General features: G+C 44.8%; 1 protein-coding gene across 1 annotated transcript in view; it reads left to right on the top strand.

Annotated features, from left to right (window-relative positions):
* The window catches only part of vex (somatomedin B and thrombospondin type 1 domain containing protein vexed), a 1,115,080-nt gene extending 1,090,236 nt beyond the window's left edge, over positions 1-24,844 (top strand). The window contains exon 5 of the mRNA XM_071587015.1: positions 24,556-24,844. Within this exon, the coding sequence (XP_071443116.1) occupies positions 24,556-24,833 (278 nt within the window). The 3' untranslated portion in view covers positions 24,834-24,844. The remainder of the gene's footprint in view (positions 1-24,555) is intronic.
* Positions 24,845-26,457: the final 1,613 nt, after the last annotated feature.

Consider the following 26,457-nt stretch of genomic DNA (forward strand, 5'->3'; position numbering starts at 1 on the left):
TCTCCCGTAAACATTCCAGCCGCGGCAAATCTCCCACACGTACGGATGTAGGTCAGAATGTTAAGCTCGCGGGGGCTTGATAAAAAAGCGCAATTTCCTTTTTTGAGGGCAAGCGGAGGAGGGCTTCGATGACGCAGTGAAAAAGGGGTGGGGGGAGCGAGGAAGAGGTCTTTTGTTACACTGAGAGATCCGCACCAAAGCTCCCATCCTCATTTTCCTCTCGCCCCCGAAGAACGTGAAGCATGGCGCGTGGCCCGCTCACCCCGAACCCGCTGCCAACTCGCTTTCGGACAACCATCAACTTCCTCCTTTGCAAAAATGAAGTCCCCAATTCCCTCCCTCCTCCACCCATCCCTACCTCCCCTCCGAGACCGTCCATCCACTTGACCAACCTCCTCCGACCCTCCTCTGAGGCCCTTCGCCATCCATCTTCTTTAGCCCCGTCCGTCCTCGACTGAGTTTCGACCTCTCCTCTGCCCGTCCCCCCGCTTTGCTCACGCACCTCCCCTTCCTCACCACCGCAACCCGCTTCCCACCTTGTACTCCCCGCTTTAAGAACACGTGGACGAGGTAACAACAAATTAGGATTTATTAGAAGAGTGCTAGGTAAATTTGATGAAAAGGCCAAAGAGAAATGTTATCTGTAGCTAGTCAGGCTTCATTTAGAATATGCTGGAAGTATATGGGATCCTCACGAATCCGGATTAACTGCCGAATGGTATCGCGGTAGCGTAGAGGAGCTAGATGTGTGGAGCGATAAACTTAGTTGCGCATCCAAAATATTAAAGCAGCAAGGTTTGGAATCACTCACGGAGCGTAGGTTAAATTACAGATTAAATCTCTAGCATAAATTGGAAGGGCGTCTCTTTAGCAGTGATGATGAAAATGTATTATTATTACCCCCATCCTACTAAGGTAGGAGAGATCATGCTAACAAAATTAGAGAGATTAAATGTAAAACGGATAGATTTAAGATGTCATTTTTTTCTACGACCGGTAGAAGATCAGAATAACTTTGCCCGACCGCGGTAGGGTCATTTTCGGGTCAAAATTAGTCTGGTGCGTATTCATTCCTTGCCACATACTCTAGCGGTGGCTTGCAAGATATATAAATTAATTTAAAAAATGAAAAAAGAATCCCCAGCCATCTCTTTTCCTGTCTCACCCCAACCCCCCTCCCTCAGCCTCCCTGCCCTCAACGCCCCTCCCTTAACGCCCCTTTCCTAAACATCCTTCCCTCAACCCCCTGCCCTCAACGCCCCTCCCTCAACGCCCCTCCCTCAACGTACCTCCCTCAACGTACCCCTCCCTCAACCCCCTCCCTCAGCCTCCCTCCTTCCTCCGCATCCCCAATCCATTCTCCTTGTCTCCCTCAATCCTTCCGGCTCCGCTCCTCCCCTTCCCTCGTCGTCCCAACTCTACCTAGAGGACAGTGATCTTAAACTTGGCGCAGCTGCCAATGAACACCACCGCTCAGCTTTATAATCAATTCTATCTGTGAATTCATTAGCTGCCAATCTGTGAATTGATATACTAAATCAATGGTAAAAAATGCTTAATTACTGATTTTAAGGGTCAATTTCCTTAATCCGGCCACACTCATTTCTCGACATTTTTCGGCCTTTGGTGTTTCAGTGTATCCAATTACAGCGGCTTATCTGTGGCTGGTCAGCATGAATATTTGACGTGCCTCAAAACGTGAACTGCGGGCTGCCTCCCGTTGAATTAGCTCATTGCTTTGCAAGAGGTAGCTATTACATTCGAGAATATTATCAATCAATAAACAAAGGAATGGGAACTTAGCTACTTGGTCTGGCATAACAACATTCTAGTTATTAAGCGGCGTAGAGAAATGTCCTTTTTAAGGAGCTTTTGAAAATAATATTTAAAGAGAGGCCGTACTAGCGTTTGAGCGCTGACGCTACAAAGAAAATATAAGAATCCATTAAAATGAATGAAAGACTTGACTACATTATCTCAGTCGAACAGACAACTGAACTCAACATTATACAGCGCTCTCTCTCTCTCTTCTCGTACTCCGCAGAATAAATAGCGTGCGTTTCAGCTCCCCGTCCCGGGCGCACAGAATGCTCCAGCTTGTATAGTTAATACCTGGATATACTTTATCTACTTTTCTGCATTAAAAGAAAATATTCCGGGTAAAAATTTCGTTTCTTCTCTATTTACTACACAATCAAGCGACACACAGTGCTCCAACGCCGTTTGGAAAAGTCCTTGTTTAGGATCAGAACGGATGAATTGGATAGGAGATGCGTTACAAATTTACATCGAAATAAATTCCCTTTGCCAGTAGAAATCAGTCATTTCAGTCCCGTATCTAAAATTACATCGCGTTGAATAACATATTATATATGAATGATATATGTATTTTATATGAATAATCCCTCCCCGGACTACAACCTTGACGTGGTGGAAGGGCTTGTGCGTTCCGATGACCCCTAGAGCTGTGCTGGCGGGAGTAATAATAATTGCTCCTGGTAGGGTCACCCATGCCAGATAGGTCGAAGGTTAGGAGCCAGACGAAAGGTAGTCCACGCAGCATCTGTTCCTCAGTGAGGCGGCTGCAATGGCGTCTGACCCCAGTGGGGCGGCCGGTAAGTCATGGTGTCACGTTAAAAACACTATTGAGGAAGGAAACGGGAAACCACCTCAATTATCATGACCAAGAGAAATATCATGGTCACTAAAGAGGTTTTGAGTCCTGGCAACAACGGGCCTCGGCCATATCGGCCGTGTGTCGTGCCCGGCAGCGGGGGAGGCAAGGCTTCCGCGGTCGTCATCCCACGAAACCCTTGCAAGGGAAAACCGGCGGCAGAAGGAAAGAGGACGCAGAGGAAAAAGAAAAAATTAGTTAGAATAGGAGGGCGGAATGTTAGGACAATGATGAGGACATCGAAATTGTAGAATGTTTAGGGACAGATGGAAAGGGGAAATATAGATATTTTAGGTCTATCCGAGGTGAGATGGAAAGATAGCGAGGATTACTGGAGTGATAAGTATAGAATAATATACAGCGGCGGGGACGAGAGCCAACCTTATTTGAATGGTTGGTATAGTATTAAATGAAGAGGTAGGGAGAAGCGTAGTCAACATAGAGCAGGTAACGGATAGAATAATACTATTAGAGATAAAGCAGTACCGACGAACTTGGTTATTATTCAGGTATATAGTACATGCCACCGAGCAACCATAAGGAAGAACAGGTCGATAGGATATACGATCATTTAGACGACATAACCGCGTGTGTTCCTGCAGGGAAAAATTTGATAGTGATGGGGGATTGGAATGGGACGGTAGGCGAAGGAAGAGATGGTGACGAGGTCGGGGACTACGGTTTAGGCACGAGGAAGGACCGCGGGAAGAAAGCAGTTGAGTTCTGCAGGAGCCATGGGTTAGTCATCACCAAAACTTGGTTTAAACACCACAAAAGACGCAGATATACATGGAAAATGCCAGGTGACTCAGAGAAGTATCAGCTAGATTATATTCTGGTTAGACACAGGTTTAGGAACAGTGTGATAAATTCGCAAAACTTCCCGTGGGCGGATGCGGACTCTGACCACAATTAAGTTATTATGAAATGTAGCGTCCGTTTCAAAAAGATAAGGCAGGGGCGGCGAGTTAGAAAATGGAATGTAGAAGCATTAAATGGTTTGAAAAGGAAGGAATACAAACAGGCGGTAGAGGAAATCATGGAGGATGGTAAAGAGCTTAGTACTATCGAAGAAAAATGGGAAAGTTTCAAGAAAGGGTTGTCTAAAGCCGCAAAAGATACTGTTAGAACCGTTAACGCTAAAAGGACTAGGAAACCACGGATCACGGATGAGATGATTAAAAAGGATGGATGAGAGGAGAAATTGAAAGTATGTACACACGGAGTTAGGCAAAATGAAGTACAAAGAGTTAAACAATATATTGAGGCGGGCAACAAATAGGCCATTAGAAGCATGGTGGAAGACGCAGTGCATGGATATGGAGAGTTTGCAGAGGAAGTGTGAAATCGGTGCGCTGTACAGCAAAGTTAAATATTTATCGGGAAGTAAGAAAGGGAAATGCATCTAGCAGTTAGATATAAGGCGGGTAAGGTAATAGTTGATACAGGAAAGATCCAAGAGAGATGGATATCCGCTTCCAGTCAAAACCCAAAGGGGTATTGACTGGAAGCGGGATGTTGGAGACTGTAATAGGGGAGAGAATGTTAGGCAAACGAGGAAAGGGAATGAACAGCATTGGGATGTTGGACGGGATGAAGGGAGGAAGGAAGTACTCAGAGCTGAAGAGGGACCTGTTGTAGAGTAGGATGTTGTGTTTTGCTAGGTGTCACAAATTATTTTAATTAGTAATTATGTCCATCCAAAAACCCACCCTAACCGGTAGATTACCTAATAAATAAAATAAATATCTTGCGAGGGTTCATTCGCTGCTGCTGAGTGCACATGGCGATAATGGTTGTGACGTAGGTGTCAGAAGAAACAAATTTGTTTGTCTCCTTTGAGTCGCCCAACTCAGTAATTACCGTTATGCTTCGCGTGATTATTTCTGAACTCTGCTCTTGTGACGATGTGAACTTTCCGTTTACGACATTAATTTTCCTCTCCATGGTAATTTTATTTCTTCTTCGTCGAAAACGCTGTGAGAAATATTGTAAATATTTATATAACCTCATTAGCGAATTGTGAAAATACACCATGAATCAGTTTTAGAACGCAAATATCCAAATATTTTAGCGAACTGCTTCCCCTAACGATCTTTCAATGGTTTCTTTGGATGTTATAGTCATTGTTTCATTGGAGACTGTAATAGGGGAGAGAATGTTAGGCAAACGAGGAAAGGGAATGAACAGCATTGGGATGTTGGACGGGATGAAGGGAGGAAGAAAGTACTCAGAGCTGAAGAGGGACCTGATGTAGAGTAGGCTGTTGTGTTTTGCTAGGGGTCACAAATTATTTAATTAGTAATTATGTCCATCCAAAAACCTACCTTAATCGGTAGATTATATAATAATAATATGGATAATATAATATTTGATTTTTAATGCATGCCTGGCGGTAAAACTGGCTTAAAAAATAGAAGACTCGAAACAGGGTAAAAAGGCACACTTCATGTGATCGTTCAGTCAACTAAGGACGTGCCTTGAGGACAAATGTTATCGGCTTTGGCACGTCTCTCCACATTAAGGCCCCATTCCCACGTTTTCAGCATATCCTGCTGCCCTCATGGCATTCCATAGACTACATCTCCGCACACACCCCTTCAGTTACTGGTGAACATGAAGAAGAAGATAGTCTCCCTACACACTAGTGCACACCAGGTCCACCTCCGCCGCTCCCCTCCCCCCCTTCCCCTTCGGCGAACATACCGATCCTCGCCCTGGGCGGTTGTTCTCCTACATCAACTGTCGGCGGCGCGTTTTCCACACAGCCCAGAGGGGGGTGTGGGGCGGGGCCTTCCTTTCGTCATCTGCGGTAGCCTGCCCCTTTGTATTTTCTTCGCATGCCAATCCAACTCTATTTGACTCCTTCCCTTCTCTCTAGCGCTATTCCCGCGAGCCTGATCCCGAGTATATTCGTGGAACGTGGGTTTTACCCACTTCATCAACCCACTCGCACTTCCTCACAATTTGTGCCAAAATAAATATACGCAATAAACGTGTATCGAGCTACGAAACCAATGGTTTTATCCTTTCCAAAGTCCTAATTTTTCTTGTGCTTCTCCAACGTTTACAAACCTAGGGGTGATCTCCTGGGAGGATAGACATTCCTGCTCAAGTAAAGGCTAAAATCTTACTTATTTTAATGAAGTAATGGTAGAGCACTTTTCCACAAAATTATTTAGCGGAAAACTACCATATCCTTACTTTATTATGGATTTCTTCTGCGACATCAACCCTAAATTATTTAGTTTATTTTCTCGAGCTGTGAGATTCAAGGTGAAATACTTTACAGCCGATTATGCTGCTTTAAAATAAATGAAATTTCCAAAAGGAATTCTTCACTATCGGATCTTTTCCTTTGTTTTAGTAAGTATTTCTCGCCATCATAATTTGCCCATTTATTCTCAGTCCGGTGTCAAGTGCAATGTTTGCATGATAAAAGATAAATAATATTTTTTGAGAGGCAATTAGCGTGGGAACGTGGTGAGGGGCAATGAGGGGATGTAGGGAGAGGGGAGTAGGCATAATAAGAGGACAGGTTTTACATCGGGGGCGGTTGCAAGTTGGGGAAATATTGGGAAATTTGTCACGGGGGGCCGCAAAAGGGTTGGTGGATCTCAGAAGGTTTTTGAGATTGGAGGGTCGTCTGTATGCGATAGATGGGCATTGGGGTAGTAAGGATGAGGTCGCGTCATTGTCATGTAAAATTGGAAACAGTTCTTTAAGGAGGGTTTTCAGTCTGTGTGATCCGGGGTAATAGGTGGTGCAAAGGTTGAGTCCTGCGTCATATGTGGGCTTGTTATTGTGTGGTGTGTGTGGTCGGGTGGAGCGGTGGATTTTATTTTGTAGTAACTTTTCTGGGTAACCGCGTTCGAGGAGTGCAAGATGTAGGTTGTCAAGGTATTTGTTGAGAGTGGCTGTGGTGTTGCAAATTCGGTGTCCGCGGATAGAGAGAGAGTTAGGAATCGAGCGTTACGTGTGTTGAGGATGACAGCTAGTGTGGTGTAGGTATTGCTGATGGTTAGTGGCTTTGATGTGTACTGAAGTAGTGAATTTGTTGTTTTGAAGTTAGATGTCTGTGTCAAGAAAGTTGATGGTGAAGTCTGAAATGGAGAAGGTGAATTTAACAGTGAAATATGAATTTAAGGTGCGTAAGAAATTATTGATAGACTCAGAGCCATGTGTCCAGAGAATAAAAATGTTGTCTATGTAGCGGACCCAGAAAAGAGGATGGAAGGGTTGCTGTGACAGGGAAGTCTCTTCGAGATGGCCCATGAAGAGATTGGCGTACAGGTATGATGGTGCCATCCTCGTTCCCATCACTGTGCCTTTGGTCTGTAGGTAAAAACAATATTGGAAAGAGAATGCATTTTTAGTCAGGACGAAAGTGGCAAGATTGAGGAGAAATTCAGTCGAGGGGCGCTGGGGTAGGGGGCGTAGAGAAAGATAATGCCGGAGGGAGGATAAGCCTTCTGCATGGGGAATAGAAGTGTAAAGTGAGGTAACGTCGATGGTGGCCATAAGTAGGTTGGGTGTGGAGGGAATAGAGACGGAATTTAGACGGTCGAGGAAGTGGTACGTGTCTTTCGTGAAGGAGGGCAAGGAGAGTACAAGTGGTTGTAGGTGGTGGTCAAGGAATGCGGAGAATCTTTCGGTGGGAGAATTATAACTGGAAACTATAGGACGACAGGGGATGTTGTGTTTGTGTATTTTTGGGAGGAGATAAAACTGGGGTGTTCTGGGGTTTGGGGGTGAAAGTAGGGATATGTCTTGGGAGGTGAGGCCTTCTTCTGGTCCGGAGTGGAGGAGAAAAGACCGAATTTCGGTTTGGAAAGTTTGTGTTGGGTTTTTGGTTAGAGTGGTATAGGTGGATGTATCGTTCAGGTGAGCGAGGGCTTTGGAAATATAATCATTGGTGTTTAGAATTACAACAGAGGAGCCTTTATCGGCGGAGGTAACATCGATGTTGGGATTGGACTGTAGGGTTTTTAGGGCATGACGTTCGTTCATGGAGAGGTTATTTTTCGGTCTGAGATGTTTTCTGAAGGATTGATTGGAAACTTTTTCGATAAGGAGACGCATAAAAATTTCGACAGGATGGTTACTAGGAAGGGGTTTTGGCTCATGAGTTGAAGCCGGGCGGAATTTGTCAAGTGAAGAATTGGTGTTTAAGTTACTGAAAGGTTTACTTTGTGATTTCCAGAAGGCGCGCCATCGAAGGTTTCGGCAGAAATTGAGGGTATCAGTAAGCATGTTTACGTGGTTTATTTTTGGTGCAAGGGAGAAGGATAGGCCGTTACTAAGAACGAATATTTCATTGTCTGAAAGGCTGGTGTTTGAAAGGTTTACAATGTCATGGGCATTGTCGGAGGGAGGGGGGGGCGTTGGGATCGTTCGGTGGGATTGGCGTCTGGGAAAAACCGGAGGGTCTTTGGGAGGAGGAGGAAGGTGGTAAATGCTGCGGAGGTCGAGCTTATATTGAAAGAGTGGGGGTGGTTAAGGAGGAGATGGCGGGAAAGGGTGAGATTGTGGAATTTTGAGACCTACTCAGAACTGGGAAACACACAAATTGGACAGCTTTTTAAGGAAAGCTTGACGTTTATGTTGGAAGGAACGTAGGGCAGACGAAATTATGGCGTTGAGTTGTGGAATTAGGTGAGCAGCAGCCTAGGAGATTATTTTGAAGAGGGAATATAATTCTTTAATTATACTTTACTTCAATACTTTAATTTCCCTCCCAGCATTCCCTGCACCTCACCTCCCCTCCCCGCCCAGACCCTCCAGCATATTTCCAGTATTAATTGAAGAGGGCCCCGGAGAAGGCCGAAGGCATACACAATTTACCATGTAAGCGTCCTTTTAAGGGTCACTATTAAATTTGTGTCATATTGTGCCGTCCCAAAATTATATGGACACATAAATTTACATATATATAATGTATATATAAAAATATATAATAAGTTTATATATATATATAATGTATAACACTTAGCACTTGTGGACACAGACAAAAACACAGAAACACACAAAAAAGAGACTCACTATTTTTCGAATTTTCGGTAGTCGTAACCTGAGTTCTCTCCCTCTCTTCCTTGATAAAGGTGGTCACCACCACCGAAAATTCGAAAAGTAGTGAGTCTCTTTTTTGTGTGTTTCTGTGTTTTTGTCTGTGTCCACTAGTGCTAAGTGTTAAACATTATTATTCATGCCCGTGAGACTTTCAAAAAGTGTCATATATATATATATATATATATATATATATATATATATATATATATATATATATATATATATATATATATATATATATATATATATATATTATTTTTAGGTAATCTACCGGTTAAGGTAGGTTTTAGGATAAACATAATTATTAATTCAATATTTTGTGATCCCTAGCAAAACACAAATTTCCTACTCTACATCAGGTCCCTCTTCAGCTATGAGTACTTTCTTCCTCCCTTCATCCCGTCCAACATCCCTATCCTGTTCCTTCCCTTTCCTCGTTTGCCTAAATTAAAGTCTTCAACATCCCGCTACCGGTCAATACCCCTTTCAACCACTTTTCCAGCCTCCGTAGGATTTCTCCGAACAAACCCCTCTCTTCGCCCGCAATACCGAGTACTTCCTCATTCGTTTTCTTCTCTGTCCATTTCACCTTCTCCATTCTTCTCTACACCCACATTTCAAAAGCCTCCAGTCTACGTCTATCCTCCTGCTTCAATGACCATGTTTCCGCGCCGCAATTAGCTACGCTCCATATCAAAGATTTTACGAGTCTTTTCTTAACATCCTTACTCAACGTCCCTGTCATCAACTCCCTCCTCCTTGTGAAAGCCTCTTTGCCTAGCGCAAGTCTTCTCCTTACGCCCCCACTACTTTGACCCTGTTGGTCCAAAACACTACCGAGATACGTAAACTGTTCTACCTGCTCTAGGTTTTGCCCTCCTATTTTAATGTTTAGCTTAGCCTTTTTCTTTCGAGAAAATCGCATAACGTTTTATCAGTATTGATTTTCATCCCATAGCTGTTGCACTGAATTTCCAATTCACTCAGCAATGCTTGCAGCCCCTTAGCTGACTGACCAACTAAAGCTTGGTCATCAGCAAACCTAACTAATTTTACGAATTCCCCGCACACTTTCATTCCTACCTCCAGTTCTTCACATTCCTCTTTGATCATTTCCTCTGCATACAGGTTGAACAGCAACGGTGATAATGGGCAACCCTGCCTTGCACCCCTTCCTAACACTGCCCATCCGGACTCCCCGTTTCCCACCCGCACCTGAGAGGTCTGAGACATGTACAGGTTGCGGATTAGCCTCCTGTCCCTCCAATCTATTCCTATTTTCTGCAATTCACCCATTAGTTTCTCCCAATTCACTCTATCAAACACTTTTTCCAATTCTACTAAACAGGCAAATACCTCCTGGTTGTATTCTATATTCCTCTCGATTTATAATCTCATTACTGCAATGGAATCACGAGTACGTCTCACCTTCCTAAACCCAAACTAATCATCCCATTAGTAATCATTTGCCCCACTCTCTATCCTTTTGTTTATGATCCTAAGGACAACTTCAGCTGCGTGGGATATCAAACTTATCGTCCTATAGTCCTCACATGATGTAGCCTTTACATGTTTAGGATTAGAAACTAAAACTATTCTCACGAAGTCTTCCGGCCGGATTCCTTCCTCATAAATACTACGGATCAGCCCATATTGCCTCTTCCTCCCACATTTTCCTAAGCATTTCAAAAGTTCCGCGGGAATGTTAGCCACCCCCACGGCCTTATTTAGTTGAATCTCCCATAATGCCCTTTCTATCTCATCGTCTAGTATGCCTGGACCTAAGCTATCTTCTTCCACGTTATAATCTTTTTCAAAGTCTAACTTTGTTGGTCGAATTCATTTACTATAAAGTCCTTCTATATACTCCTTCCATCTCTCTTGGATTTTCCTTGTGTCAACTATTGCCTTACCCGCCTTATCTCTAACTGTTACCATAGCTCTTCCTTTCTTACTTCCCGATAAAGATTTAACTTTGCTGAACAGCGCACCGATTTCACACTTCCTTTGCAGACTTTCCATATCCTCGCACTGCGTCTTCCACCATGCTTCTAATGTCCTATTTGTTGCCCGCCTCAATATATTGTTTAATTCTTTGTACTTCATTTTGCCTAACTCTGTATTGACATTCTTCCATTTTCTGCGCTCATCCATCTTTGTAATCATCTTATCCGTGATCCTTGATTTCCTAGTCCTTTTAGCGTTAACGGTTATAACAGTATCTTTTGCGGCTTTAGACAACCCTTTCATGAAACTTTCCCATTTTTTTTCGATAGTACTTAGTTCTTTACCATCCGCCATGATTTCCTCTTCACCATCTCTTCGTTTGCCTATCGTCGCATTCCAATCCCTCATTGCTATTAAATTTTTCCCTGCATGAACACACGAGATTATGTCCTCCAACTGATCGTATATCCTATCGACCTCTTCTTCCTTACGGTTGCTCGGTGGCATGTATACCTGAATAATAACCAAGTTCGTCGGTTCTGCTTTTATATCTATTAGTATTAATCTATCCGTTACCTGCTCTATGTTGACTACGCTTCTTCCTACCTCTTCATTTAATACTATGGCAACCCCTCGTTGGCTCTCGTCCCCGCCGCTGTATATTATTCTATACTGATCACTGCAGTAATCATCGCTACTCTTCCATCTCACCTCGCATAGACCTAAAATATCACTTTTTCCCCTTTCCATCTGTCCCTAAACATTCTACAATTTCGATGTCCTCATAATTGTCCTAACATTCCACGTGCCTATTCTTACTAATTTGGTCTTCTTCTCCTGCGTCTTCTTTCCTGCTGCTACTGGTTTTCCCTTGGCAAGGGTTTCGTGTGATGATGACGGCGGAAGCCTTTGCTCCCCGGCTGCTGGTCACGACACACGGCCGATATGGCCGAGGCCCGTTGTTGCCGGGACTCAAAATCTCTGTATTGTCCATGATATTTATCTTGGGAATGATGATTGAGGTGGTTTCCTGTTGCCTTGCTCAATAGTATTTTTAACGTGACACCATCACTTACTGGCCGACGCCATTGCAGCCGCCTCATTGCGGAACAGACGCTGCGTGGACTACCTGTTGTCTGGCTCCTAACCTTCGGCCTATCGTTTACCCAACCAGGAGCAATTATTATTATTCCCGCCAGCACAGCTCTAGGGGTCATCGGAACGCGCAAGGCCTTCCACCTCGTCCAAGGGAGGGATTTTTATGCTTAGTCTTTGGAAAACCAACCTGTAAAAGAATGTGGGTGTAAGGTATGTTTTCATTCCTCATCCGGAATTTTCACAATAAAACATGGAGCATTAACGGCTCCGCTCGCCCCCGTCTCCCCCCTTTCTTCCCTCCCCCTGCACCTCCTGCTTTCTCACTCCCTCCTTCACACTCTCGCTCCTCTCACCTTCCATCCGCAGCGCATCCTCCTCACTTCCCCTCTCCTTTTGCGCCATGTTTCCCACCCATCGCCACATCCTTCCTTCTCCTGCCCCCCTCACCCCCTCTTTCCCTCTCCATTTCCCCTCAACCACCCCAACCCACCTCTGCCAATATTACAGTCTACAGCCCACCTCCTCTCTCTCTCCTCTCTTGATTTTCTTTCCCTCCCTATCCAAACTTCTCCACCCATCCTCCACCCATCCTCCTCGCAACCCCCGTGTCCCGAATCACCCCTACTATTCCTCTCCCCCCCACACAACCCTTTTCCACCCTCCCCTCTGCCCAGCACCCCACCCTCCCTCCCCAGGGCAGAGGGATGCGAAGAGAGGGAATGATTGGGGGAAGTGACGTGCGTCAAGGGTTGACGGCGCTGGAGAGAGGGGAGCAGAGAGTGTGCCGAGGGAAGGAGAGGAAGTGGGGGGGAGAGGAGACAGCGGGAGGGGTGGATCGGGACGTGGAAGAACAGGAGGGAGAGGTGGAGAGTGAGAGAAGGAAGGGTGGCGAATGAGGATGGAATCAAGGAAGATAGGAGGCATAGAGGGTGGAGGGAGGGGAGGGAGTGATGAATGGAAGGGGTGGAGGGAAGCGGAGTGAGGAAGCGAGCGCGGCGGAGAAGGCTGATGGTACGACACGCTTCTTTTCCCCACGACCCCACCCCCCTCCATCCCCCCGCTCCCTCCTCCCCAAAAGTCCTCATCCCATCCTTTCACCCGACCCTCCTCGCGTTTCTCCCTCCCCATTCCCCTCGCTCCGTTCTCCCACCCCCCCTCGCAATCTTTATCACTCTCTTGCGGCAGGGGAAGGCGGACGCGTAGAGAGGGATATGGGGTTGGGAAGGGAGAGAGAAGGTTATCTCTCTCCCTCTTCCTTCGCTTTGCCTAACCCTCATCTCTTCCGCCCCCCGCAACCCTCCGCCCCACCCACCTTCACACATTCGCTCCCTCCCTTTTCCACACAAACCCCCCCTCCCCTCTTTTCGACACAGCATCTCTCCACCCCCACCCTCTCCCACTCCCCCCAAACGCCCGTTCAACTCTACTCCCTCTACCAAATACCCTTCTCACCTCTTGCCCCTTCCCACAGGCACCCCCCTCTCTCCCTTCCCTCCAAACCCTTGCACCCTTCACCTCTGTCCTCCCACCTCCTCCCTTATCCGCCATGCATCCCCCCTCCTCTCCCTCCCCCACACTTCCCACCTCCCTTCCCACCCTCTCCTCTCCCTCCCCCTCCACTTCCCACCCTCTCCTCTCCCTTCCCCCACACTTCCCACCCTCTCCTCTCTCTCCCCCACACTTCCCACCCTCTCCTCTCCCTCCCCCTCCACTTCCCACCCTCTCCTCTCCCTTCTCCCACACTTCCAACCCTCTCATCTCCCTCCCACTCCACTTCCCACCCTCTCATCTCCCTCCCACTCCACTTCCCACCCTCTCCTCTCCCTCCCCCTCCACTTCCCACCCTCTCCTCTCTCTCCCCCTCCACTTCCCACCCTCTCCTTTCCCTCCCCCTCTACTTCCCACCCTCTCACCTCCGCACCACTCCACACATCCCTTCTCACCCCGCTTTCCCTTCCGTTCTCCTGTGCCCAACCCATCTCCACCTCCCTCAACTCCCTTGTCCACCTCCACTTCTCTTTCCCTTTCTCTCTCCTCTTCTTCTGTTGCCCTCCGAAACATTGTCAGGAGTACTCGCTGTGCCAAGTTTTCCTTCGGGTTAGTTTCTTAGTTATGATCTCTCACTGATATGCAATCAAGCTCGCTTATCTTTTTCAAAAGACATTCAGGGCAATCTTGGCAATTTCACTTGGTGGAACTTGTTAGTTAGATGGAACTGTCAGCCTACTTCCAACCTATCTAGCTACATTTTTGCATTTTACACTGAAATGTTTTCTCTCGAGCAATGCCGTCCGAGCACTTGAGTGAGACCCTGGCTCACCTTCGAAGCATTTTATCCGACGAGGAGCAAAAATGTTGGCCGCAGTGTAGTCAATAGTTGTGAAAGGAAAGTGGAGTTATTTGTATCGGGATAATGCGGTAACTTTCTCTTGTCTCTCCTTTCTCAGTACTGAAGCTTGTATTCATATTACCGTACCGACTGAGCACTGAATTATTAAACTGAACAGTGCTAAAATTTTACAGTAAGTTAAATTAACATATAATTCGTTGTCTCAGGCGTGACTTCATGGAATCGACTTAACATAATGAAAGGAGAAACTTTGTAATTCCACATAGATTATTTTTTTTTAAGAAAAAAAAAAGACCTAGGTTTCGACGTGGCACGTCATCATCAGGTACATTTTGTAAAGAAGACAGAGAATATATAGTCACACAAATTGGGGGGGTGGGTTGGGGGGGGGGAATCTATGTGGAATTACAAAGTTTCTCCTTTCATTAAATTAACATACCCGAAAAAAATACGCAAACACGAGTGCTGCACCCCGATTATTTTCGTATTGGTGACTGTATAGTCGCGGCCTGCCTTCTTTTACCGTCTACACTGTCAAAGTTAGGGATACGCTTTTAGTTTGGAATAGTTATGTGGTTATAGCACCTGTTCCCTATTATCTGCCTTGCTTCAACCCATCGCCCCCTTTTCCACATTTGTACTCCTGAGAAAATGTTAGCCCCTAAATAATCTCACGTATCATTTTTCTTCAGTCTTCGTGTAGTTATTCACTCCGCGAGCGATTCAGTTACTCGAATCCCCAAAGCTCTTCCCTTGATACGTCACCTATTAATGGGTTCCCGTCCCAGATTACTCTTTGGCAAGGTTACAGTCCCATCAAAGCGAAAAATTACGTCTGTTGGATACTGGAATATAAACAAAACGTATTGTACGCGTTTTAGGTACTAATTAATCATTACTTAGATATTGCACTCATGCTGGTAAACATAATGGTAAACTGCCAATTTATATAAATCTTTAAAAGCTACGTTGACTACAATTGCGGCCAATACATGTGCGCCCAGTTATCCAAATTAAAATTTTTAATACACTCCATACTACCTTGACATGAAACTGCGTTCAATTAATTTATAATTATCATTTTCTACCCGTTGTCGTAAAAACCTGGTCTGACAATTATTAAAGATATAACGTCGCGCTAATTTTGATCATTTAAATCATTCCAAACAATTGATATTCCGAACCATTTCCCGGGAGCTTTTTCCGCTAATCTCCTGTTCAAGAACTTGACGAACCAACTAATGAAGCAGAGGGTTCTCTTTCTGCAGCAGCAATCGCCAGCATCCGTGATGTTCATAGCAGATGTTTTTTTTCTCCCATTGTCTAGCCTACGGACGCGCGGAGATTTCCGCTCCAACTTCCTTTTCTCGGCGGTGCAAAATTATTTTGTTATTCTCTCTCGGCCTCTCTGTGTCTCGACGAAAGTATTTTTCCACGCTTTCAACGCCCCGTCATCCATTTTAATTTTGTTGGCGCCATCTCGATCTCCGTCCCACCCCCACATCCCGTCTCCCAAAGACAACTCCTCTCTGCCCCGTCAACGCCTCATTCCCCGCCCGAGCTCATTTTCGATCCCACTCGTCCCGCCGACGTCTTGCCCCAAGTATTCCTTCAGCACCCGTATTCCCTGTCGTGGGGGCGTGCTGTGTCGCCCTCTAATCCACGGCCTCCTCTCCCGCTGCCTTTCATCGTTCTGCCCCTCGCTTCTCCCCCTCCACCCGCCCACGGCCCTTCCTCCCATCCCCGGGGGAGAGGATGGCTTTCGCGGTTTCCCTCGTCGTGAATATCGTCTTTGATAAGTATTCTCTTTCCGGGACCGACGGCGTCGAAAATGTAGCCCCACTAAGGTAGAGTCCTTTACTGAGCATTTTACGGTTTACCGAGCGAGGCAAATCTGCCCCTCGGCGGTCGCTTCGCCTGATGTTCGCGTGAAGCGTCAAGTCCTGATCTCGGGACGCTGAGGCGCATTGATTTTTGATCACATCGTATGATCCCGCTGCATTAATTGCGGGCTTAAAACTGTAAATGATGACACGGTCTCCCACTGACATCGGAAGACCTATCGTGCGTCAAATTTTAAGCCGCCATGCATGGATAATAGAAGTGAGAGAAGCAGCACAGGTTGCGGAGATGTCAAAATGATCGCGTCTCATCCAGCTCATACTCGTAACTCATCATTGGGTTTGGTGACCTTTTATACTTTTACAAAAGGGCTCTCTGGACAACTCATTTCTAGGATTAAATCAATGTCTCATCAAAATCCGTCCCAGAGATTTCTCCAAATAAATGCCCGTGGTTTAACGGCTGCAACGAATTCTAATAGCATTCCGCCCTAGAGTGCTTCGAATGCAAGTACTGCGGAAGGGAAAATTGGTTAAGAGTTTACTGGTACGGCTAAAAAGTAATTATTTGTCACCAATTGTATTTTAGTGTAATTTAGAGTGCGTGACTAGAATGGCGAACGTCGGGATGACAATGGAAGGGTTTCTTTCCAATGTCAATTCGACACGAGCTTAGGGTTTAAAGCCATTCCAAAAAATACGCCGCGCTCAACTTGTGAAACACTCGCGTTAAGCATTAAGGCGCGTCTCCACTTTGGAATAAATTAAATGAATCGTATGTTCCTTGTTTGAATGAGTGAGTTGATTTCCCGAGCACGGAATGAATATTAAACATGAATACTGTAGCGTCTGACTTGGAAAAACACGGGCGATGAGCACAATGTCCTCGCAGACAGTTCTCACAATGAGCAAAATTACGCGCACATTCATGAACCAATTGATGAGGAGAGCAGAAGAGACTAACTGATTATATTAAATATTAATATATCTGATTCGGCAAAATCTATTGAAGGTCCACAATATCCATAATGGCCAATTATGACATTTGTGAGTAGAACTACCAAACATATAGTGGAAAGATTTCGCGAAACATTTTGTGTTACCATTTCATTCCAGATAGTGCGCGTGTCATTGCTTTTCGCGCTCACGGCATGGATCCAGGCAAAGAATTTTTCCATATTAGGTGGGCAACATTGCTTGTCGTTTTTTTTGTATACTTGTAAACTCTGAAGACACAAAATGGCCTAAACCATTAGCAATTTTGTACTTTGAAGTTGATTTATAGAAATAAAGATGCTTTCTTACAGGATTACTTTTACAAACCAAATCATCAGCTAAACAATATTTTGTTACGTTTTTCGACAATATAATAGGACTAAACATTTGGAAAAAAATTATTTCATCCGCTAATCAAGGCCTCAATGGCGCTGTTTTTCGTGTCGTCCGAGCTGCTGCCAGACGGCTGCGTGCATTACATTATGGATGGCGTTCATTAAAATGGCGACCGCATAATTACATCACTCAAAACAAATTCTTAAAATGAGCCAAATATCGGTATGATTGAAAGCTGAAATTTGTTAATTTTATTGGTCATTAAATACCTGAGATTTTGCTGCAAAAACTCCTCGTCAAACCTTGGTGGTTATCACTATGGATTATCATTTTCATGCCAACCATGCAAATGTGATACCAAAAGAAGAGGAATTTCATTTTTTTACATCCACTCCCGATACCCACCAGTTTTGGAGTGTAATACTTCCGAAATATTTATTATTCGAACCCATTGCGGCTTCCGGCACGCGACCATAATCACAATGAGACCACAAAGCTAGCCTGTGCGTTAGTGAATGAAGAGAGGAGAATTAAGAAATAAATTGAGCGTTAATATTTTAATGAAGGACTCGCGAGATTTTAGGCGTGGTAAGGGCGGCACTGCTACTTGCCGTTTTTCGATCGAGCTCTGCTATCAATAGCATTGAAATTTTAATAATGTTTTCCAATGTTACGTTTCCTTTGAAAAGCAACATAAAATAGGAATCCAGCGTTCGTGGTGAATGTTAATAATTCGCTAATGATAGCTGCCGTACCATTTCCGTTCCTATCGAAGCGAGTCGGGAAGCCCTGTTGGAGTGAGGGATGGGGAAGAAAGTAATTAGCGCCTCCGTAGAAGAGTGTTTTGGTTGGCGTACCGCGCCGAAATTACGGTGCACAAACACTCGTGTCGCCGCATGCAAAATGAGTTGAGAGCGCCAAATTCCCTCTTACCCTGTGCGTGTCACTCGCGCCCTTAGTGAATTAGTATTTCCTTAAATCGAGAAAAGTCACCGGCGCCTCCGATCACTTTTTGGTTGGCCGGAATTACTCTGCTATTCGCGTGCAACAGCTTTTAGGGGATTTTCTTGCCTTGGTAATAAATTTTAAAGAAGCGGAAATATTAATGGCGTTCGTGTGAGTCCCCGGCGGCGTTCAGTGTTGGGCTCCGCCCATTATATCCACTGCAGGGCCTAACGTAAACATGGAAGACTTCGCTAGTGATTGCACAATTTCAGTAATGCCTCCGAGGTAATAATCCTCCTTAGTGACATGGTTACTTACTCGATCCACGCAACCCAATTCATTTTGTTACAAAGGCTTCGGTGAATGAAGTCTATGTACACTAACTAACCCTCACGCCCCCAAGCATCAATAGCCTTAAAGAACAATAGTAAAAAAGCATAAAATAAATTTAAATAAAATTCTTATAATATTATTTTCAAGGTGGACTTTTTTCCAATTAAAACTTAAAAATATAATTATGAAGAAAATTCCATTGGAATAATGTTCGAGACGTAGGAAGATAAGGTAATCAAAATTACAATACACTTATCACTTTTGTTTTCCATGTGGTTATCACTTTTCCGGACATAAGTATCGCAAACATTACTGACTCATTATCATTCCAACAGGAAATTTAATGAGTCAGAACATTAGATGCGGATGTTTTATCTTGACCCAATTTTCATCGCAAGAATTATTTCTTCATCCTTTATTTTAATTACCAAACAAAATATATGCATTAATGGGAAACAAAAATTCCTAGCAAATTAAATTCAAATGCCCCCTGCCTACTGAGTGTTTTCATACTCATGTGTAGAAAAATACTGATCAATCAATTAATAATCTTATATCAACCTCGTGTGTTTTGATTAACGAAGATAGCATAGTCCAAGCAGGGCGAAATATAAAAAAAATCAATTTTTTTAGTGAACTGACTTAAAAATATAACTTGTACTTTTTCCGAAGAAATGTTACAAATTTTTATTTATTTTAATTCTTATAATGTTGCAGGGAAAAAAATAATGCGGGTCACGGTGGTCCAGGGGTAAAGCGTTAGACTACGCCCAGGTTCGATCCCCGGGCCATCCGGTCAGTATTCCTAAGCTCTGGGCACGCCTCAGGCAAGCCTCTCTGGGAACCCTCTTCTTAACGCGAGCTGTGTGTAATTTTTCGGGTACCAGATCTTCCTGGGAAACATTACTGGCACAGGGAAAGGAACTAGCCCCCCTTATTGGCCCGATGTGTGAATATTCACGCACTGTCGGTCTTATCATTTGTTATATTTAATAATCTACTGGTTAAGGTAGGTTTTTGGATGAACACAGCTCCAGTCATACATATTTTATGACTGCTAGCAAACCGCAACATCCTACTCTACATCAGGTCCCTCTTCAGCTCTGAATACTTTCTTCTTCCCTTCATCCAGTCCAACATCCCTATCCTGTTCCTTCCCTTTCCTCGTTTGCCTAACATTCTCCCCTCAATTACAGTCTTCAACATCCCACTACCGGTCCATACCCCCTTCATCCACTTTTCCTGCCTCCATAGGATTGCTCCCAACAAACCCCTCTCTTCGCCCACCATACCAAGTACTTCCTCAATTGTTTTCTTCTCTGTCCATTTCACCTTCCCCATTCTTCACCTCAACCACATTTCAAAAGCCTCCAGTCTACGTCTATCCACCTGCTTCAATGACCACGTTTCCGCACCGTACATAGCTACGCTCCATATCAAAGTCTTTACGAGTCTTTTCTTAATATCCTTACTCAACGTCCCTGTCATCAACCCCCTCCTCCTTGCGAAAGCCACTTTGCCTAGCGCAATTCTACTCCTTACGTCCCTACTACTTTGACCCTGTTGGTCCAAAACACTTCCGAGATGCGTAAACGGTTCTACCTGCTCTAGTTTTTGCCCTCCTATTTTAATGTGTAGCTAAGCCTTTTTCTTTCTAGAGAATCGCATTACTTATATATCTTCATTACTTCTATATCTTCAGATGAAGACGGATTGTTTCCGTCGAAATATCAAGAAAATACGTGTGAGTGTTCTACTTTTTTTGTGTTTCAATATTGTGTGTCACTGTTGTACCTTTCGGCACTTCCGTGTTACGTCTACGGAAGCATATATATATATATATATATATATATATATATATATATATATATATATATATATATATATATATATATATATATATATATATATATATATATATATATACATAAGAGGGTCATCCGGAAAGTAGTACCCGTTCGTGAAATAAAGACACAAAAGTAAATATTAACAAACATAAAAAATTTTATTTGAAAGAGGATACTTTAAACTACTTCTCAACATAATCTCCAAGCAAATTAAGGCATTTGTCATAACGTGTGACAAGGTTCTGTATTCCTGCTGCATAGTCCTTCGCCGCCAGCTCATTGAGATACGCGAGGGACCCATCTTGCACAAATTTTTGCATAATGCAGATGGTGTTTAACAATTTCATGAACAATTGTTCGAGAAACATTGGGAAAATGCTCACAGATGTCATCAATTGTGACGCGCCGATCGTTCCTCACGAATTCGTCAACTGAGCTCACCAGTTGGTCTGTAATGACAGACGGTCTCTCCGAACGCTCATCGTCGTGTGTGTTCCCCCTCCCCATGTTGAAGTTGCGACACCACCGCCGAACAGACGACTCGTCCATTACATTGTCTCCATACACCTCCTTTAATTGGCGATGAATATCACATGGGCGAACGTTTCTTGCATTGAGGAATTTAATCACTGCCCTCACTTCACAACTGGCGGCGTTCTCAATTTTTTTAAACATTGTAAACAATCACAGAAACAACACAGGCAATGCTAGCGTCACGCAACTTGGCTCAGAGAAGGCAGACAAGCCACTGAAGCTATCTGACCTCGTCCAGCGGCTACTCGCGTCGTCAGCACTTCATGCGGCACGAACGGGAACTACTTTCCGGATGACCCTCGTATGACGCAGTGCGAGGATATGGAAAGTCTGCAGAGGAAGGGTGAAATCGGTGCGCTGTACAGCAAAGTTAAATCTTTATCGGGAAGTAAGAAAGGAAGAGCTATGCTAACAGTTAGAGATAAGGCGGGTAAGGTAATAGTTGACGCAGGAAAGATCCAAGAGAGATGGAAGGAGTATATAGAAGAACTGTATGGTAAAGAACTCAGACCAACAAAGTTAGACATTGAAAAAGAAAATGACGTAGAGGAGGGCAGCTTAGGTCCAGGCATACTAGACCATGAGATAGAAAGGGCATCAAGGGAGATGAAACTAAATAAGGCCGTGGGGGTAGATAACATTCCCGTGGAACTTTTAAAATGCTTAGGAAAATGTGGGAGGAAGAGGCTATATGGGCTGATCCGTAGTATTTATGAGGAGGGAATCTGGCCGGAAGACTTTTTGAGATCAGTTTTAGTTCCTATTCCGAAAAAGGTAAAGGCCACGTCATGTGAGGACTATAGGACAAATAGTTTGATATCCAACGCAGCTAAGGATGTTCTCAGGATCATAAACAAAAGGATAGAGAGTAGGGCAAATGATTACTTAGGGGATGATCAGTTTGGGTATAGGAAGGGGAGAGGTACGCGTGATGCCATTGCAGAAATGAGATTATTAATCCAGAGGAATATAGAACACAACCAGGAGGTATTTGTCTGTTTCGTAGATTTCGGAAAAGCGTTCGATAGAGTGAATTGGGAAAGGCTAATGATTATATTGCAGAAAATAGGAATAGATTGGAGGGAAAGGAGGCTAATCCGCAACCTGTACATGTCTCAGACTGCTCAGGTGCGGGTGGGAAACGGGGAGTCAGGATGGGCAGTGTTAGGAAGGGGTGTGAGGCAGGGTTGCCCATTGCTGTTGCCCCGTTGCTGTTCAACCTGTATGCAGAGGAAATGATTAAAGAGGCATGGGAAGAACTCGAGGTAGGAATGAAAGTGTGCGGGGAATTCGTAAAATCAGTTAGGTTTGCTGATGACCAAGCCTTAGTTTGTCAGTCAGCCAAGGGGCTGCAAGCATTGCTGAGTGAATTGGAAATTCAGTGCGACAGGTATGGGATGAGAATCAATATTAATAAAACAAAGGTAATGCGATTTTCTAGAAAGAAAAAGCCCAAGCTTAACATTAAAATAGGAGGGCAAAAACTAGAGCAGGTAGAGCAGTTTACGTATCACGGTAGTGTCTTGGACCAATACGGTCAAAGTAGTAGGGACGTAAGGAGAAGAATTGCGCTAGGCAAAGGAGGAGGGAGTTGATGACGGGGACGTTGAGTAAGGACGTTAAGAAAAGACTCGTAAAAACTTTGATATGGAGCGTAGCTATGTACGGTGCGGAAACGTGGTCATTGAAGCAGGAGGATAGACGTAGATTGGAGGCTTTTGAAATGTGGGTGTGGAGAAGAATGGAGAAGGTGAAATGGACAGAGAAGAAAACAAATGAGGAAGTACTTGGTATGGTGGGAGAAGAGAGGGGTTTGTTGGGAGAAATCCTGTGGAGGCAGGAAAAGTGGATGAAGGGGGTGTTGACCGGCAGTGGGATGTTGAAGACTGTGATAGAGGGTAGAATGTTGGGCAAAAGAGGAAAGGGAAGGAACAGGATAGGGATGTTGGACGTGATGAAGGGAGGAAGAAAGTACTCAGAGATGAAGAGGGACCTGATGTAGAGTAGGATGCTGGAATTTGTGTTTTGTTAGGAGTAAGAAAATATTTGTTTGGTAGTTGTGTCCATCCAAAAACCTACCTTAACCGGTAGATTACCTTAAAAAAAAAATATATATATATATATATATATATATATAATCGTATACACAAATAGTATATATATCGTATATATATATATATTATATACATATATCGTATATTTATATAGAACACTTTTTGAAAGTCTCACGGACGTGAATAATAATGTATAACACTTAGCACTAGTGGACACAGACAAAAACACAGAAACACACAAAAAAGAGACTCACTATTTTTTGAATTTTCGGTGGTCGTGACCACCTTTATCAAGGAAGAGAGGGAGAGAACTGAAGGGAATACGATTGCTGGAGCGATGGATGGAAGGGAAAGGTGGGGAGAGAATTCGGAAGGGACGGGTTTGGAGGGGCAGCGTTAGAAGGGTGGGGAAAATGTAGAAGGTGATTGGGGTGGAAGGGGGATGAAAATATAATTGGAGCAGGGAAATTAATGCCTAATATTGATTCCTGGCCAATTCCAGGACTCCCAAGAGCCAGATGAAGGATTGCTCTAATGTTTTCAGTTTCAGAGGAGGATCAGAGGGTGGGAGGATGATGGATATGATGGATACACTATAGCATTCATCAAAGGGAGTGTTGTGTTCGGAGGCGTGTTTGGGGATAGGGAGCATATCAATTAAGGAAGAGTTTTTGCATGAGGCTCGGTGGTTGTTGATTCTGATATTGAGGGGTGTGGTGCACTGCCCAATATGGGCAGGGCAAAGTTGGCACTTCAGAAGGTACACTACATTGCTAGATGTGCAAGTAGAGGAGGGAATTGGTGGGAGAGAGATAAAAAGCGGGTGGGAGAGGGATGGGATTTTGGTTTTGAACATAGGGCATGTTTTGCATCTGGGTTAATTGCATGGCGTGGGAGTGGTTTTGGGATGGGTTGGGGATTTAAGGAGTGGATGTGTAGATTTGAGGAGATCGGATAGGTTGGCGGGGCGTTTGAAAGTAAATGAGGGACATTTGGGAAAAAGGTTATTGGAGCGACAAAAGGATGAGGCATGGGGATTGGCCAGATTTGTTGGCTATGTTGTTATTATTTCTGAAGGTTCTTTGGTTGCACGGCACGAGGCTGAGTACAAGGATAGGTGCACGTGCAACGGCGTACATTCACGTACAAATCAGACTTAGGCTTTCCGTGGACTTTACTCCCATGCCAGGAACCTGAGCGCACTAATTATATTACGGAAGGAAAAAGTGTATATTCACACACACATAGAGTTTACGTGGGTTTTTGAGTACGTTATTTCTTTGATTCGCAGTTACATGGAGCTGGAGGAAAATAGATCCGTTGATGTTTTCTATCATTTCGACGCAGTCGACTAACTCATTACTCTTGGTTTTGATGACCCCTGTACTTGCCGATAGCCAGGTATTTTGTTTGGAACTCGTTGTGTGGAACTCGAAATGTCACGGGGCTGAGGCGTCGAATGCGGATTGGGGGGGGGGGAAGGATTGCCTTCGTTCCACTGATTGATGCACGGCGTCTTTTCTCTCCTCAGGCGAGAGGGTGTGCGCGCGGTGCGAGAAGCAGGCACAGCGGGAGCCCCTGGGCTACAGGTGCTCGGGGCACGGCGTGGGCGCCGAGGAGGTGTACCCTGAGGACCAAGAGGACGGGGGCGAGGAGTTCCTGCGCTCCCTGAGGAAGCGCGGCGCCAGGCCCACCAGGTGGGGCGCCCTCTCCGCCCCCCATTGCCACGGCAAGTGGATCCGGGTCAGCGCGACGGAGGGCCCGGAGCCGTGTCCCTGCTCCGGGGGGCCCGACTACATCTTCGTCTGATCGGGGCGAGGAGGAGGGCGGTGGCGGAGGAGGGGTGGTGGAGGAGGGGGGGCGAGAGGGGTTGGGGGCGAGGATCGGGGGCTGGAGTGATTATTCCCGAGGGGCGGGAGGGAAGGGCAGGAGAGGGAAGAAGAATGGAACTGCTTCCCGCCCACCTGCGTCCGACGGATGGCCGAAGCGGGCTCGGCCGCCGGCGAATCCCAGTGCTCTTCACCAAGTGTTGCGAATCCTTGGGCCGCCAAGTGAGTTGGCGTTACCACTTATGCGAGCACATGCACTGGTGCCCGAAAGAAGAGGTGTACCTCGTGAGCTCCACCTGGTGGGATGATGGGCCACATTCAGACGAGATGGAGGTTGGCCAGGGGCGTGCGGTTCAAAAAGAGTGCAGATCGAGGAATGGCGGCGTCATGAAGCAGTCGGTCTCCGCCCAGCTTCGGTGTGCAGGAGAAAGTTTTACTCTTAGGGTGCCTGTTTTTTTCGTGGGGGGGTTTTGAAAAGAAGCCATTTGTGAGAAAAAATATTTCAAAAAGACACTTTCGACTAAGGCAAGCATTAAGTGTTTCTTTCGTTTGAAAGGAAAATAATGGTGAGTTCGCACTGAGAAAATGAAATTGCTCTTCGTGTGGAAAATCCAAAGATGGACAATAGTAGTGGACTTCTGACGGTTCAATAATGTGAGCGCCATGAATGGGGAAAGACTTAAATCCTCTAGAAAGAACGCTGTGGTGTTGATGGAAAGACGCACTCCCTTAAACTGGGCTGCTCTTTGGTTAGGACCATCCTAAGCTAGAGTAAATAGATTGATTCTTTCTTTCCTTTAAAGTAGAGCAGATAAGCATAGCCTTTCGGAATAACATTTTAAGTCGAGTTATTTTGTGGAAAAGACGTCTCGTCAAGAGTGAGCTTTTCAACGCCCTTCTTAATTCGCTTTGGTTTTGGGAAATGCTCTCATCTGCCCGGTACGTGTACTGCGCCGAATGTTAGAGTGGATGGACTGAGCATGGCTTTTAACGATTCCCTTGGAAAGGAATGCGTAAAGAAGATACTCGTGCCGCCTATTTATTTCGATCAGAATTCATTTTCTCTTAGCCGCGCGATCTCCATGGCAGGATCCACTGCCTTCGTATTTCACCGAATCGTGGGAAGTTTTTCACTCGGAGTTCGCTCCCTCCCAAATATGTCGTTGGGATTGAAAGCTAACATTTTCGTCAGTGCGGTAAATCGAAACTCCTAACTGCTGGAAATTCATAAATTATTTGGCGTAACTTTTCTCCTTCCCTCTAAAAGTCCGCGAATTATTTTCGGTGAAGTTCGACTCAATTTTTTTAAACGAAGCCTCATTGGAACTCGCTCGCTCTGAAGCAATTTTCTCCTTTTCCTCACCTCTCCTCACCCGTGAGGATTCCGACACACGGGTGTCAAATTCTAGAGGTCTGTTGAAGCCCTTTTGAGTGAGTCGGAGTCTTTTTTATATGTTGGGTCTCAAGATGCTTTGCATTTCGCCCTTGAAAAGTATATATCCTTTTTATTATCATTTTAAGACTATGCAGAGTGGATTGTAAGACATTAAAAAAAGATACTCGAGGTAATTATACGTTGAGAATTGATTTCACCAGCATTTGTT

This window comes from Hetaerina americana, unplaced genomic scaffold (assembly GCF_022747635.1).
Source record: "Hetaerina americana unplaced genomic scaffold, ioHetAmer1.1.p SCAF_29, whole genome shotgun sequence".
In the NCBI taxonomy this organism is placed as follows: domain Eukaryota; kingdom Metazoa; phylum Arthropoda; class Insecta; order Odonata; family Calopterygidae; genus Hetaerina; species Hetaerina americana.